At 52.3% G+C, this 15359-nt stretch overlaps 1 protein-coding gene across 1 annotated transcript in view; it reads left to right on the plus strand.

Moving 5' to 3' along the window:
- The window catches only part of CSMD2 (CUB and Sushi multiple domains 2), a 292995-nt gene that overhangs the window by 34814 nt on the left and 242822 nt on the right, over positions 1-15359 (plus strand). The window contains exon 3 of the mRNA XM_071576489.1: positions 7421-7533. Coding sequence (XP_071432590.1) covers positions 7421-7533 — 113 coding nt within the window. The remainder of the gene's footprint in view (positions 1-7420; positions 7534-15359) is intronic.

Genomic DNA, 15359 nt, shown 5'->3' on the forward strand with positions numbered 1-15359 from the left:
CTGGGGGGACTGAGGGACAGGAAGCTCAACATGAGTCAACAGTGTGCCCAGGTGGCCAAGAAGGCAAATGGGATCCTGGCCTGGATCCAAACCAGCGTGGCCAGCAGGACCAGGGCAGTGACCCTTCCCCTGGACTCTGCCTTGGGGAGGCCACACCTTGAGTGTTGTGTTCAGTTCTGGGCCCCTCAGTTGAGGAAAGAGATTGAGGGGCTGGAGCGGGGCCAGAGAAGAGCAACGAGGCTGGAGAAGGGACTGGAGCACAAGTGCTGTGGGGAGAGGCTGAGGGAGCTGGGGGTGTTCAGCCTGGAGAAGAGGAGGCTCAGAGGTGACCTCAGCACTGTCTGGAACTGCCTGAAGGGAAGTTCTGGCCAGGTGGGGGTTGGTCTCTTCTCCCAGGCACTCAGCAATAGGACAAGGGGGCACGATGGGCTCAAGCTCTGCCAGGGGAAACTGAAGTTGGAGATCAGGTAGAAATTCTTTGCAGAGAGAGTGCTCAGGGATTGGGATGGGCTGCCCAGAGAGGGGGTGGATTCCCCATCCCTGGAGGTTTTTAAACACAGATTGGATGTGGCACTGAGTGCCATGATCTGGTAAAGGGACTGGAGTTGGATCAAGGGTTGGACTCGATGATCTTGGAGGTCTTTTCCAACCCAATCGATTCTATGATTCTATTCTATGATTCTATGAATGTGTTCCTGCTGTTCCTGTGTCACTGCAGTTTTCTTTTAAGCTGGTTGAGATATTTTTTATTTAATTTTTTTCCCAGTCCAGAGCATCATTTCAGCCTTACTGGGCTCCAGATTAAAGGACAAGTGTCTCAGTGACACCAGTGAGTTCTGCCTTGAGGCCAGGACTGGCTTTTGAGTGTCTGCAGTGTGGGAGCTGGGAGAGCTCTCAGATCATGCTCTGCTTGTTTGATTGGTGATTAATGAGAACCTTCACGGCACCACATTAATATGGTTTGAAAAAAAAGGCTGACATCTCATTGTAATTGTGTTTTTCTTTAACAAATGCAGAGAAAAAGGGAGGAAAAAACTAACAGAAAAAGCCAAGCCTGAGGAAATGGCAGCAGAGCCAGCTGGGGCCCCAGGGGTGGCTTTTATTCCACAGTTACTGCCAGGGTGGAAAGGTCTGCAGAGCTGTCCCTGCTGAGAGCAGAGGGAGCAGATGGGTGGGCAGCAGCAGCCTGGGGTCCAACCTGGGAGAACAGCCTGGTGGGGAGAGGCAGGAGGGTGGAGGAGGAGGATGGAGGAGGTTCTGGGCTGGGCAGGCCAGTGGTGGCATGAAGAGACCTCCTGGAGACTGGGCTGAGCTTTGCAAAGAAGGACAGGAGAGAAGCAAAGCCCAGTTTGCTGCAGGAGCTCAGTCTGGTGCCTTCTCTGCCCTGCTCTGCTCTCTGAGGTGCTGTGTGGACACCTGAAGGTTCTCCTGGGCTTTGGCCCCTCAGCTGGGGTGATATTTAACTTCTCTGGAGGCTGAACATCTCCAGATCCTTCAGCCTTTGCTGCTCACAGAGATGCTCCAGGCCCTGTACTTGTGTTTTCCCTGGAGCTGAGCCCAAGCCTGAAACTTCAATTAAGACACTTCCAACTCATTTAAGAGTCTCACATTAAAAATGTCCTGAAAATTATCAGGAGAGGAAAAAGCTCAGAGAAGTCACGTGGTTTTCTTGCCAACAACTCTCTGGTTGTGTCATGAGACAAGAGTGACACTAAAGGTGCAGAGTGACACTAAAGGTGCAGAGAGTCCCAAATCCCACCACAACCTTCCATCCATAAATCACTCCAAATATTCCCATTTTAGCATCTTTGCATCCCTTAATCCTCCCAATGGACCCTCTCCAGGAGTTCCAGTCTGGCCACAGCACTCCAGCTGTGCCTCCCCAGGGCTGGGCAGAGGGTCAGGATCCCCCCTCCAACCTTTCCTGGGCTGGGGCAGAGGTGCCAGGCTGGCACTGAGGGAGCTGTGCCATTTAAGGGAGAGGTTCATTTGGTGGGAAATTTTCCTGAATAGGTGCCTTTAAATTACAAGCAGGAAGAGCTCACTGAGGGATGGGGTGGTGTAATTTAATGCTGGGTTAAATGACACAACCCAGTGCATTTTCATTAGATGTTCTGAGACACTTCTCCAGCGTTTGAGCTTTAAAGGCTGCTGGTTTGCCAGCTGCAATAACTATTTTGATTGCAGGCTGAGCTGATGGTGGGCAACCTCCCAGAAAAATAATGGGCTGGGCTTTAATTATGGCACCTGCACTCCAGAGTGGGAGCCTGAGCCACTGGGGGGGGGGTGGGTGGCACAGCTGGACTGGTGCCAGTGGGGTGGCAGGATGGGCAACAGATGGGGGGGGGAGAGGAGAGAATCTTCTGGTTTGGGGCACAAGAAGGGCTGAGTTGTGGGTTGAACCTGCTGAGCAGAGTGGGCAGGGGGTGTTTGGGTGGTGATCAGCTCCTTTGGCAGGTGGATGGGACAGTGTCCCACTGGGGAGGGACTCTGTGGCACTGGGAAATATGGTGGGATTGGGAGGATGGTGGGGCTGGAGAGGATGGTGGGACTGGGAGGATGGTGGGACTGGGGAGGATGGTGGGGCTGGAGAGGATGGTGGGGCTGGAGAGGATGGTGGGACTGGGAGGATGGTGGGATTGGGAGGATGGTGGCACTGAGGAAGATGGTGGGACTGGGGAGGATGGTGGGATTGGGAGAATGGTGGCACTGGAGAGGATGGTGGGACTGGAGGGGATGGTGGGACTGAGGAGGATGGTGGGGCTGGAGAGGATGGTGGGACTGGGAGGATGGTGGGATTGGGAGGATGGTGGGACTGAGGAGGATGGTGGGATTGGGAGGATGGTGGGATTGGGAGAATGGTGGCACTGGAGAGGATGGTGGGGCTGGAGAGGATGGTGGGACTGGGAGGATGGTGGGACTGGGAGGATGGTGGCACTGGGGAGGATGGTGGCACTGGGGAGGATGGTGTAACATCACAGAGGGGCAACAGGAAAGGTCCATGGAGGGGCTGGAGGTGTCCAGAGAAGGAAATGGAGCTGGGAAGGGGCTGGAGCAGCAGGAGGGGCTGAGGGAGCTGGGGGAGGATGGGGGGGGCGGGGCTCAGTCTGGAGAAAAGGAGGCTCAGGGGGGACCTTCTGGCTCTGCAATCCCTGATGGATCCAAGGAGGGGATTTGGGCTCTGCCCCAGGGCACAGGGACAGGAGGAGAGGGCACAGCCTCAGGCTGGGCCAGGGAGGGGCAGGTGGCACAGCAGGAGAAATTTGTGCATAGAACGGGGGATTAAACATTGGAAGGGGCTGCCCAGGGAGGTTTGGAGTGCCCAGCCCTGGAGGTGCCCAAGGAAGGACTGGCCATGGCACTGAGTGCTCTGGGCTGGGTCAGGCACAGCTTGGACTCCATGGGCTGGCAGAGCTTTTCCACCCTCACTGATTCCATGACTCTGGGAGTGCAGATCCCACCTGGAGCCTGGTCCAGCCTTGAGGCACTGGAGGTTCCTCCCATCAGCCCTCCCAGACCTGCCCTGGCACAGGTTCTGCTGCTCAAGGGGCACCCCAACAGCAACCTGGGCAGTGGCAAAGCTGAGGAGAAGCACAAGGAAAGATTGAGGAGAGGAGAGGATTTCTGTGCTGGTTTGTTTGGGTCTATTGATTTTTGCAAGGGCAGCTTCTGAAGTGGCATTTCTGGCACGGAGTTCCTTCAGTTCCTCACAGCAGGAGCAGAATTAAGCCAATGAAAAACACATTGAAAATCTCCCACAATCAGGGCTGGCTCCAAGCACGTTAAGGGGATAATCACTCAATAATCCATTTGGCCAGAGGTTCAGGAGAACTGGAATGATTATTTGTGCTGTTGTTACTGCCCTCACCTTCTTGTTCTGGCCCTTCATAAAAACAAGGAACAGACTTTGCTGCTTTTCCCCCCTCATTAATGTGCATTTTGTTTTATTGCTGCCCTAAATAAGAGCTGTCAGAGTTGCTGTTTAAGGCACGAAGCCAGTGGGGAAGGATCTCCTGTTCTGGCTGCCACCAGGTTGGTTCCCATGCTGTAATTTTGCCTGGACTGTGGGTTTAGGAAGGAAGGCAGGAGTGTCCTGCCAAGCCTGGCTGTCCTGGGGCTTTGGGACAGGAGAGCTGAGCTGTTCCTGGAGTGCTTTGAACGTGGACATTGGGAAATTGCTGTTCCTACAAGAGGATGTTGTCTGGGCTCTTGTTTGGAGAGGATGAGGACATCAAAGAAGGAAAAAAAAATCAGTTGTGTGTGTTGGTTGGAGGCTTAAAAGGAGGAATAACTTTTATTTTGACTTCAGTGAGAGACAGGAGGAATTTGACTGAGATCAGCTCAGTTGGTTAAAACTTGGTTGTAACAATGCCCAAGGTCATGGGTTCAATCCCCTGGGTGGGTCAAGAGTTGGACTTGATGATCCTTGTGGGTCCCTCCCAACTCAGAACAGTCTGGGATTCTGTGAATGGGTTGGGAGGAACCTTAAAGCTCATCCAGTGCCACCCCCTGCCATGGGCAGGGACACCTCAGTTGGTTAAAACTTGGGTGTAACAATGCCCAGGGTCAGGGGTTCAATCCCCTGTGTGGGCCACTGACTTGAGAGTTGGACTTGATGATCCTTGTGGGTCCTTCCAACTCAGAATAGTCTGGGATTCTGTGAATGGGTTGGGAGGAACCTTAAAGCTCATCCAGTGCCACTCCCTGCCATGGGCAGGGACACCTCAGTTGGTTAAAACTTGGTTGTAACAATGCCCAGGGTCATGGGTTCAATCCCCTGTGTGGGGCATTGACTGAAGAGTTGGACTCGATGATCCTTTTGGTCCCTCCCAACTCAGAATAATCTGGGATTCTGTGAATGGGTTGGGAGGAACCTTAAAGCTCATCCAGTGCCACCCCCTGCCATGGGCAGGGACACCTCAGTTGGTTAAAATTTGGTTGTAACAATGCCCAAGGTCATGGGTTCAATTCCCTGTGTGGGCCATTGACTTGAGTTGGATTCTATGATCCTTGTGGGTCCTTCCAACTCAGAACAGTCTGGGATTCTGTGATTTGTGGGTCCCTTCCAACTCAGAACAGTCTGGGATTCTGTAATTTCCTCTCATTTCCAGTGCAGGTTTTCACTGCAGGAGCAGCCAGAGAGCTCAGGGCAGAGCAGGGGAGGAGCTGCTGCCCAGATATTTTTCATATTGAAGCAACATTTCCTGCTTCCTTCTCAATAAGTTGAGTTTTAGCACTCAGGCAGGTCCTTTTCATCTCCTGGGGGCTGTTTGGTCTCTGGTGTAACACAATATTTACTCACCTTTTGTGCTGCCTTTTCTGCTGCTGGGCAGACCCCACCGAGCCTCTGGAGTTCAGTGCCTGGAGATGTGGTTGGGGTTATTAATTTCAGGAGGTTCAACAAGCCCGGAGGTTCCCCTGCAAATTGTCTCTTCAGGCAGTGTGGGATGTGTAGAACAAACCCTGGTACAATTTCATGCCCTTGTGCACAGGCACTTTGCTTTGAAAGAGCTGTAAGCAGAAAACACGAATTGGACTCGTCCAAACCCTTCAGGGCACGGTTGGTTCAGGTCCCACTTCATTCCCAGCACTCCTGGGGGACAGGAGCACTTCCTGCCAGGGAAAGGGTTTGTTGGTGTAGCCCTGAATGAAAAGCAGCATCTGCAAAGTGGGATCCTCTCAGAAATGGGCTGGGAGCAGAATCCACGAGGCAAAAAAGAGCCCAGAGCTGCTTGGGATGGAGAGAAAAGCACAGGAACGACGTCCTGGTGCTGATCTGGGGTGAGAAATGGGCAGGTTCTGCTCTCCACTGGGTGCTTTTATTAAATCTCCTGGATTTTTGGAGTGCATGGATGTTTCAGGAGGCCACTTTAATTAATTAACAAAAGGGTTGGCACTTCCTCAGTTCTGTGCTTGCTGAAAACTGAATCTTTAAGTCTGGAATTTTTATTGGTAATAAACAGGAGGAATTGCTCTTCCAGCTTGCCCAGACAGTGGGTTTGATGCCCAGAGTGGGTCAGTGCTGCTTTCCTGACATCAGAACTGGCCTGGCATCGTGGGCATCAACTGTGTGAACTCTGCCAGTTACTGGGAAATCTGCTTTAATCTTGTTCTCAGGCAGAGCCCATCAGATTTCATCAGTCAGGGTGAAATAATAGTTAGATTTGCTAAATTAGGGCCAGAGTAAGGCGAGTTGGGAAGTCCCCTCACTGTCTCAGGGGCTGGTGAGGAGTTTAAGGAGGAATTTCTTGGGCTGGCAATGGCAGGGAGAGGGTGAGGGCCCCAAATGAGAGATCTGACCTTGTTCTGTGGGTGCTTTTATGATTCACAGGAGGAGAGGAAATGCCCTGAATTACACACACACTTACGGGCAGTTTTGAAGGGCTCCTTTGCCCACCCTGGCATTTTGCCCCAGATCCAGGGCAGGGATGGGCAGCGTGACCTTCCTGTGGTGTCCCTGCAGGCTGGCAGGTTTGCAGCTGCCTGGCACAGGGAGGGTGACACTTCCCTGGTTGTCTTGCAGGATCAGGGGGTTCCAGCTGCCTGGCACAGGGAGGGTGACATTCCTCCTGTTGTCTTGCTGGCTCAGGGGGTTCCAGCTGCCTGACACAGGGAGGGTGACATTCCTCTGATTGTCTTGCAGACTCACAGAGTTCCAGCTGCCTGGCACAGGGAGGGTGACTCTGCTCTTGTTCTCCTGCAGACTCACAGGGTTCCAGGTGCCTGGCACAGGGAGAGTGGCATTCCTCCTGTTGTCTTGCAGGCTCACAGAGTTCCACCAGCTGCCTGGCACAGGGAGGGTGATGTTGCTGTGATTTCTCTACAGACTCACAGGGTTCCAGGTGCCTGGCACAGGGAGGGTGATGTTGCTGTGGTTTCTCTGCAGACTCACAGGATTACAGCTGCCTGGCACAGGGAGGTTGACTCTGCTCTTGGTGTCTTGCTGGCTGAGGTTCCAGCTGCCTGGCACAGGGAGGGTGACATTCCTCCTGTTGTCTTGCAGGCTCAGGGGGTTGCAGCTGCCTGGCACAAGGAGAGTGACACTGCTCTTGTTTTCCTGCAGACTCACAGGGTTCCAGGTGCCTGGCACAGGGAGGGTGACTCTGCCCTTGGTATCTTGCAGGCTCAGGTTCCATCTGCCTGGCACAGGGAGGGTGACACTGCTCTTGTTTTCCTGCAGACTCACAGGGTTCCAGGTGCCTGGCACAGGGAGGGTGACACTGCTCTTGTTCTCCTGCAGACTCACAGGGTTCCAGGTGCCTGGCACAGGGAGGGTGACACTGCTCTTGTTTTCCTGCAGACTCACAGGGTTCCAGGTGCCTGGCACAGGGAGGGTGACACTGCTGTTCTTCTCTTGCAGGCTCACAGGGTTCCAGCTGCCTGGCACAGGGAGGGTGACACTGCTGTTCTTCTCTTGCAGGCTCACAGGGTTCCAGCTGCCCGCGCCCATCGTCAGCACGGGCACAGTCCTGTCCCTGTGGCTCGTCAGCGACTATGCCGTGAGTGCCCAGGGCTTCCAGGCCAGCTATGAAGGTGAGTGTGCCCAGCCCAGAGGCTGCAGTTGTGTCTGCCCAAACTGGGCTCCTGGGGATGCCAAATCTGTGCCAGGGTCTCTCCATCTGCACACATTTGCCCCCCAACAGCAGCCTCTGGTTCTTGTATCATTCAGTGCTTTTCTCCAGAATGAGAATTGCTGGTTCCTTCCAAGTGGGATGTGCTTTTCCCTCTCACCATCTGTGCCCAAACATCCCTGCCATGCCAGCAGGGCTGGGCAGTGTGGGCAGTGTGGTGGGCTCTGCAGGGCTGCAGAGGAGCAGGGGGGGTCTGGGGTATGTGGCTCAGTGCCTTTGGTTTTACATTCTCTTCTGTTTGGTTTTTTTGCTCTTCCTGCACCTTCCAAGCCCTTGAATTCCCCTCCCGTGTTTATTGTCATAAATGGCATCCCATGAGGCTGGAAAAGCTATCCCAGCATCACTGAGGTTGGAGAAGCCATACCAGGATCATTGAGGTTGGAAAAGCCAACCCATGAGGTTGGAAAAGCTATCCCAGCATCACTGAGGTTGGAGAAGCCATACCAGGATCATTGAGGTTGGAAAAGCCAACCCATGAGGTTGGAAAAGCTATCCCAGCATCACTGAGGTTGGAGAAGCCATACCAGGATCATTGAGGTTGGAAAAGCCAACCCATGAGGTTGGAAAAGCTATCCCAGCATCACTGAGGTTGGAGAAGCCATACCAGGATCATTGAGGTTGGAAAAGCCAACCCATGAGGTTGGAAAAGCTATCCCAGCATCACTGAGTGTGGTGGTTGTGGGGGTGAAGAGTTGCATGTGAAGGTTTGAGAGGTTCACATGGCCTTGGACAGTCACCAGAGAGGTGACAGAACCATCTGCAGGAGGAGAAGGCAGGTCACCTTCTCCTGGGGAAATGGCAGATTAACCACGTTCCAACTGAAGTTACGGTGATGTTGATTATTGAACTGCCAGTGCTGTTCATCTCCCCACAAATGTTTTTCTTTGGAGTCCTTAAAATCATCATTAAGGTTGAGAACTTGTTGCTAATGAGTCCAGTGGGCCAATTACCCAGGACATTAAGCCAAGCAGAGGCTTTCACTGACATGATCGTGGAGTCTCAGCATTTTGTGCAGCTGGTAATTAAATTGTGTTAAAGTACCCTCTGATTTCTGGTTAAAACCTTTGCTCTGGCTGGAGGCAGGTGAGGATGTCGGGACAGGTGAGGGTGTCGGGACAGGTGAGGGTGTCGGGACAGGTGAGGATGTCGGGACAGGTGAGGATGTTGGGACAGGTGAGGATTGTCAGGATTGGTGAGGATCTCAGGACAGATGAGGATGTTGGGACAGGTGAGGATGTCAGGACAGGTGAGGATGTCAGGACAGGTGAGGATGTCAGGAAGGACAGGTGAGGATTCAGACAGATGAAGATGTTGGGACACGTGAAGATGTTGGAACAGGTGAGGGTATTGGGACAGGTGAGAGTGTTGGGACAGGTGAGGGTATTGGGACAGGTGAGGATGTTGGGACAGGTGAAGGTGTTGGGACAGGTGAGGATGTTGAGGATGTTGGGACAGGTGAGGATGTTGAGGCAGGTGGGGATGTTGGGACAGGTGAGGATGTTGGGACAGGTGAGGATGTTGAGGATGTTGGGATGGGTGAGGATTCAGGACAGGTGAGGACGTTGAGACAGGTGAGGAGGTTGAGGATGTTGGGATGGGTGAGGATTCAGGACAGGTGAGGATGTTGGAACAGGTGAGGATGTTGGGACAGATGAGGATGTTGGGATGGGTGAGGATTCAGGATAGGTGAGAGTGTTGGGACAAGTGAGGATGTCAGGACAGGTGATGATGTCAGGACAGGTGAGGACATTGGGACAGGTGAGGATGTCGGGATAGGTGAGGATTCAGAACAGATGAGGATGTCAGGACAGGTGATGATGTCGGGACAGGTGAGGATGTCGGGACAGGTGAGGACATCGGGACAGGTGAGGATGTCGGGACAGGTGAGGATTCAGAACAGATGAGGATGTCAGGACAGGTGATGATGTCGGGACAGGTGAGGATGTCGGGACAGGTGAGGACATCGGGACAGGTGAGGATGTCGGGACAGGTGAGGATTCAGAACAGATGAGGATGTCAGGACAGGTGATGATGTCGGGACAGGTGAGGATGTCGGGACAGGTGAGGATGTCGGGACAGATGAGGATGTTGGGATGGGTGAGGACATTGGGACAGGTGAGGATGTTGGGATAGGTGAGGATTCAGAACAGATGAGGATGTCAGGACAGGTGATGATGTCGGGACAGGTGATGATGTCGGGACAGGTGAGGATTCAGAAGAGATGAGGATGTTGGGATGGGTGAGGATTCAGGACAGGTGAGGATGTTGGAACAGGTGAGGATGTCAGGACAGGTGAGGATGTCGGGACAGATCTCCCCATGGTAGAAGAGCCAACTCCTGTTTCCCATTGCAGCCTCTGCCAGAGCCTCTGTCCGTGCCCGTGTTCAGCACAGGACACGAGGCTGTTCTTGCACTTTCCTGACATTTGGAGTTCATTTTTTGGCATTTACACACATTTACTGTACACTTTGAAATGGTTTTTTTGCCTCCACTCAGCGGGTAATTCCATACAAAGGCTCATTCTGGGGCTGCCCTTTACTCACACATATTTTAAACTATCTGCAGTTTATTTGACTGGTGATTAAGAGGCTTTAAAGGAGTTCACAGAGAGGGAAAATAAATATATTTAAAACTTAACCTTTGCCAGAGCGACACGGGCATCAGAGCTTTGGGTTTGGGAGGGGCAGGGGCTCCCCAGCTGGCAGTGCCACCCCAGCCTGTCCCCAAGCAGACTATTGGGGATGGTAAGTGAGACTAAAGGAGGAGATGAGTGGGGGGTTGATCCAAGGGCTGTGCTGCCCCTGGAATTGCGATCTGCGGCTCCGTGAACGGCTTGAGATTCGCTAATTCACGTGTAAAGGCAGACAATGCCCCGAGTCCCGCAGTAAATGGCTCCGTTCTGATCCCCCATCAAAGCTGCTCGTTATTCTCCTCCTCCCTCGGAGCCATCGCTGGGAAAGGCACCAAAGGAAACAGAATTTTCAAATTGGAACAAAACGCTCTCAGGAACTTTTGAAAAAGGAGGAACAGGAAGAAAGGGCGGTTGGAGAAATCAAAGTGACACAAGAAGGTTGTGCTTGCAGTGCTGTCTGCTCTGCCCTGGCCCTCTGGGAATGCAGCACTTGAGGGTGGTGTTCCTGCCTTCACATCTGCCAGGCTTGGCTGCTGGGTGGGATCCTGCACGAGGAGATCTCTGGAAGCACTTGAGGACCAAAGGGAGTTTCCTGCTCGTGCCTGGAGAGTTCCCGTTTCTGGCTGTTGGAGCACCCCCAGCTCAGCTGTGCCTGGGGCTGCCTCAGGGTTTGTGTGAAGGGGGAAAAGATCTCCCAAATGGCATTGGCACTGGGAGAATCCCAGGAGCACTGAGGTTGGAAAAGTCATCCCAGGATCATTGAGGTTGGAAAAGCCATCCCAGCATCACTGAGGTTGGCAAAGCCATCCCAGGATCACTGAGGTTGGAAAAGCCATCCCAGCATCACTGAGGTTGGAAAAACCATCCCAGCATCACTGAGGTTGGAAAAACCATCCCAGCATCACTGAGGTTGGCAAAGCCATCCCAGGATCACTGAGGTTGGAAAAGCCATCCCAGGATCATTGAGGTTGGAAAAGCCATCCCAGCATCACTGAGGTTGGAAAAACCATCCCAGCATCACTGAGGTTGGAAAAGCCATCCCAGGATCATTGAGGTTGGAAAAACCACTCCATGAGGTTGGAAAAGCCATCCCAGCATCACTGAGGTTGGAAAAGCCATCCCATGAGGTTGGAAAAGCCATCCCATGAGGTTGGAAAAACCATCCCAGTCACTGAGGTTGGAGAAGCCCTTCCAGGATCACTGAGGTTGGAAAAGCCATCCCAGCATCACTGAGGTTGGAAAAGCCAACCCCTGAGGTTGGAAAAGTCCTCCCAGGATCACTGAAGTTGGAAAAGCCAACCCATGAGATTGGAAAAGCCATCCCAGCATCACTGAGGTTGGAGAAGCCATACCAGGATCATTGAGGTTGGAAAAGCCAACCCATGAGGTTGGAAAAGCCATCCCAGCATCACTGAGGTTGGAAATGCTATCCCAGCATCACTGAGGTTGGAAAAGCCAACCCATGAGGTTGGAAAAGCCCTCCCAGGATCTCTGAGGTTGGAGAAGTTATTCCAGGGTCACTGAAGTTGTCAAAGCCCTCCCAGCCCATGGAGCCCACCCTGTGCCCGGTGCCCACCTTGTCCCCCAGCCCTGAGTGCCACGGTCAATCCTTCCTTGGACACCTCCAGGCCTGGGCACTCCAAACCTCCCTGGGCAGCCCTTTCCAATGTTTAATCCCCTTTTCCATGGAGAAATTCCTTCTGGTGTCCCCCCTGTCCCTGCCCTGGCCCAGCCTGAGGCCGTGCCATCTCCTCCCATCCCTGTGCCCTGGGGCAGAGCCCGACCCTCCCAGCTCTCCCCTCCTGGCAGGGAGTTGTGGAGAGCAGTTGGACCAGAAGGGCAGAGGGAGCTGCCCACATTCTGCAGGGCTGTTTTTCCATCCCCAGGAGCCAGAGGTGACAGTGGGATTTGAGGAGCAGCAGCTCTGGGGTTTCTCTGCCACTCCACTTTCTTCCTGTCCTCGTGGGTTTGACTTTATTACATGACTGTGCTGGTAGTTCTCCCTTAATCCTCCTTCCCTCATTGTCTGACTCCCTCATCTTTCTTCATTTAGTGGCTGTGTGTTGCCAGCTTGTTCCTGTCTGCTCTCATTCCCTGCCTCCTCATGTTCCCCCATCTCTCCCTGTCTGCTCTGATTTTGCTCCAGATGCCAAATATAATTTCGGAGCTCAGTAAATAGGAGAGATTTTCCCTCCATTCCTGGGCTGGGGAAAAGCAGGGAGGTGAAGGAGGCAAAAAGGAGGCAAAGGAGGCAGAAAGGAGGTGAAGGAGGCAGAAAGGAGGCAAAGAGGAGGCAAAAAGGAGGCAAAGGAGTGAAAAAGGAGACAAAGGAGGCAGAAAGGAGGTGAAGGAGGCAGAAAGGAGGTGAAGGAGGCAGAAAGGAGGTGAAGGAGGCAGAAAGGAGGCAAAGGAGGCAGAAAGGAGGCAGAAAGGAGGTGAAGGAGGCAGAAAGGAGGTGAAGGAGGCAGAAAGGAGGCAAAGGAGGCAGAAAGGAGGTGAAGGAGGCAGAAAGGAGGTGAAGGAGGCAGAAAGGAGGCAAAGGAGGCAGAAAGGAGGTGAAGGAGGCAGAAAGGAGGCAAAGAAGGCTGAAAGGAGGCAAAGGAGGGAAAAAGGAGGCAAAGGAGGCAGAAAGGAGGCAAAGGAGGCAGAAAGGAGGCAAAGGAGGCAGAAAGGAGGCAAAGGAAGCAAAGGCTTCCCCTTGCCCAGCCCACCCACCCTTTGAGGTTTGGGCATGGTTGGACCTGAGATGATGCTCTGAAAGTGCAAATTTGGGGGTTTAAGGCACCAAGTTGCAGCTTCTGAGGTTTGGCTCCTCCTGCCAGATGTGGCCCAGCTGGATCTCCACAGCCCCACATCACTCAGGTGGAGGAATTCCCCATTTCCAAGTGGCCAAATGAGGTCAGGATGCTGCTTTTCACAGGAATTTGTGTTCCTGAGTGTGCACACACAGCTTGGGAATTATGGAAACGCCATCCCAAGATCCCTGTTTGAGGGAGGAGACACAGAAATCGCTGCATGGAGTGGAAAAGGAACCAAGGGCAGCAAAGGCAGGAGGGTTTGGGATGAAGAATTGAGGCTTTCCCCAGCAGAGCTGGGAGAACAGAGACTTTATTTGCATTTAAATCTAATACTTTGATATGAAGGCAATATTTGCACTGAAGAGATTCTTTCATGAAACAGAAGCTGTTCTTAGAAAGCTCAATTTCAGAATGTCTCATTTAGGAAATATTTCAATTGAGTGTTTTCATGGCTTTAACATCCTTCAATTTGGTTTTTTTTTCCCCCTGTTAAGTGTCCCTTGAATTCAACATGATTTCCCAATTAGCCCTGGTCACCCTCAGACTGGAGGGTTTTTTCCTCCTTTTATGATTAAATCATTCCCCAAACTCCAAACTCCAAACCAGCTGTGGAGTTTTGCATTTCAGCTGCAGGAAAAAATGTCCAGGCAGCCCCAGCTATAAATAAAGACAGTTTGAATTTCAGCAGGACAGGCTCATCTTGTGAAAAATCTGCCTAAAGATTTAATGACCAAAAATGCCCAATGTTTCCTTTGATTGCTTCCCCTGCAAGATGTTTGGAGTTTAATATTCAGGCACATGCCTGGACTACAATGGGGAATTAATTCCTCTCCCTGCTCCTCACACCTGATGAATGCACAGCAAGCTGAGGCTGGAAATAAATTGGGCAAGTCTTTTCCAATAAGAGGAAAAGTGATCTAAATTCCACATCATTCCCTCAATAATGCTAATAAAGGCTCCTGATGAAGAGCAGCTGCTTTTTCAGTTTACTAATGGAGGGAGAAAATAAGATTAGGGTGTTATTTTGGAGCTGTTACCTCTTGGCTGCTTTGGGGTAGTGCAGAGGGTGTGAGAAAGAAGAAGGGATCTAAGGAAAAAACTGGATAATTGAGGTTGGAAAAGATCATCAAGCCCAGCCTTTGACTTTGTCAGCCACTTCCAGGGGTTTGTGTTTTCATTCAGAGTGTTTGTGTCCTGCCAAGGAGATGATGTATCAATATATCTATAAAAGAAGGGGGATAGGAATTGATATAAAAAAGGGATTTCTTGCTCTGAAATTTCTGCTGAGTTTCAGGGGGAGGCTCTGCCTTTCCTGGGCTGCAGCTTTGTTAGGGTGGACTGGCTGACACTCTGCTTTCCTTGGAGCTGCTGAAATGATGTCTGGAAACACCAGAGGGCTGTGAATCCACCCTCTCAGTGTCTGCTAACAGGGAGCTGTGCTCAGGAATTCAAGTTTTAATTAAAAAACAAGTGCTAAAGCCATGGAGAGGAGCTTGGGAAGCCACAAACCCATGGATTTGGGAATGTGGTGGGTTCAGGTGGCCCTTTGCTCTGAGAGGCTTTGACTCCAGAGCTCTGAGCTGTTCATGAGTTCAGCTCCTCCCCAGCAGGTGATGGTGGAAGGCCTGGAGGGTTGGGGTGGTCCTTTTGGGAGAACTGAGGTGGTTCTGGGTTGGGAATAGGGAGATTTGGCTCTGGGTTGGGAATAGGGAGATTGGGCTCTGGGATGGGAACAGGGAGATTGGGCTCTGGGATGGGAACAGGGAGATTGGGCTCTGGGTTGGGAATAGGGAGATTTGGCTCTGGGTTGGGAATAGGGAGAGTTGGCTCTGGGTTGGGAATAGGGAGAGTTGGCTCTGGGTTGGGAATAGGGAGATTAGGTTGGGAACAGGGAGATTTGGCTTTGGGTTGGGAATAGGGAGATTGGGCTCTGGGTTGGGAATAGGGAGATTTGGCTCTGGATTGGGACAGGGAGATTTGGCTCAAGGTTGGGAATAGGAAGATTTGGTTCTGGGTTGGGAATAGAGAGTGTTGGCTCTGGGTTGGGAATAGGGAGATTTGACTCTGGGTTGGGAATAGGGAGATTGGGCTTTGGGTTGGGAATAGGGAGATTTGGCTCTGGGATGGGAATAGGGAGATTTGGCTCTGGGTTGGGAATAGGGAGATTTGGCTCCACCTTGGGCTGTTCTCCCCCAGGAAATCACTGAATGTGACAAGGTGGGCACAGGGCACAGGTTGGACTGGGGACCTGCAAGGGCTTTTCCAGCCTCAGGAGTTCTGGGAAACCTGGAGGGGGGG

This window comes from Pithys albifrons, chromosome 24, assembly GCF_047495875.1.
Source record: "Pithys albifrons albifrons isolate INPA30051 chromosome 24, PitAlb_v1, whole genome shotgun sequence".
Lineage (NCBI taxonomy): Eukaryota > Metazoa > Chordata > Aves > Passeriformes > Thamnophilidae > Pithys > Pithys albifrons.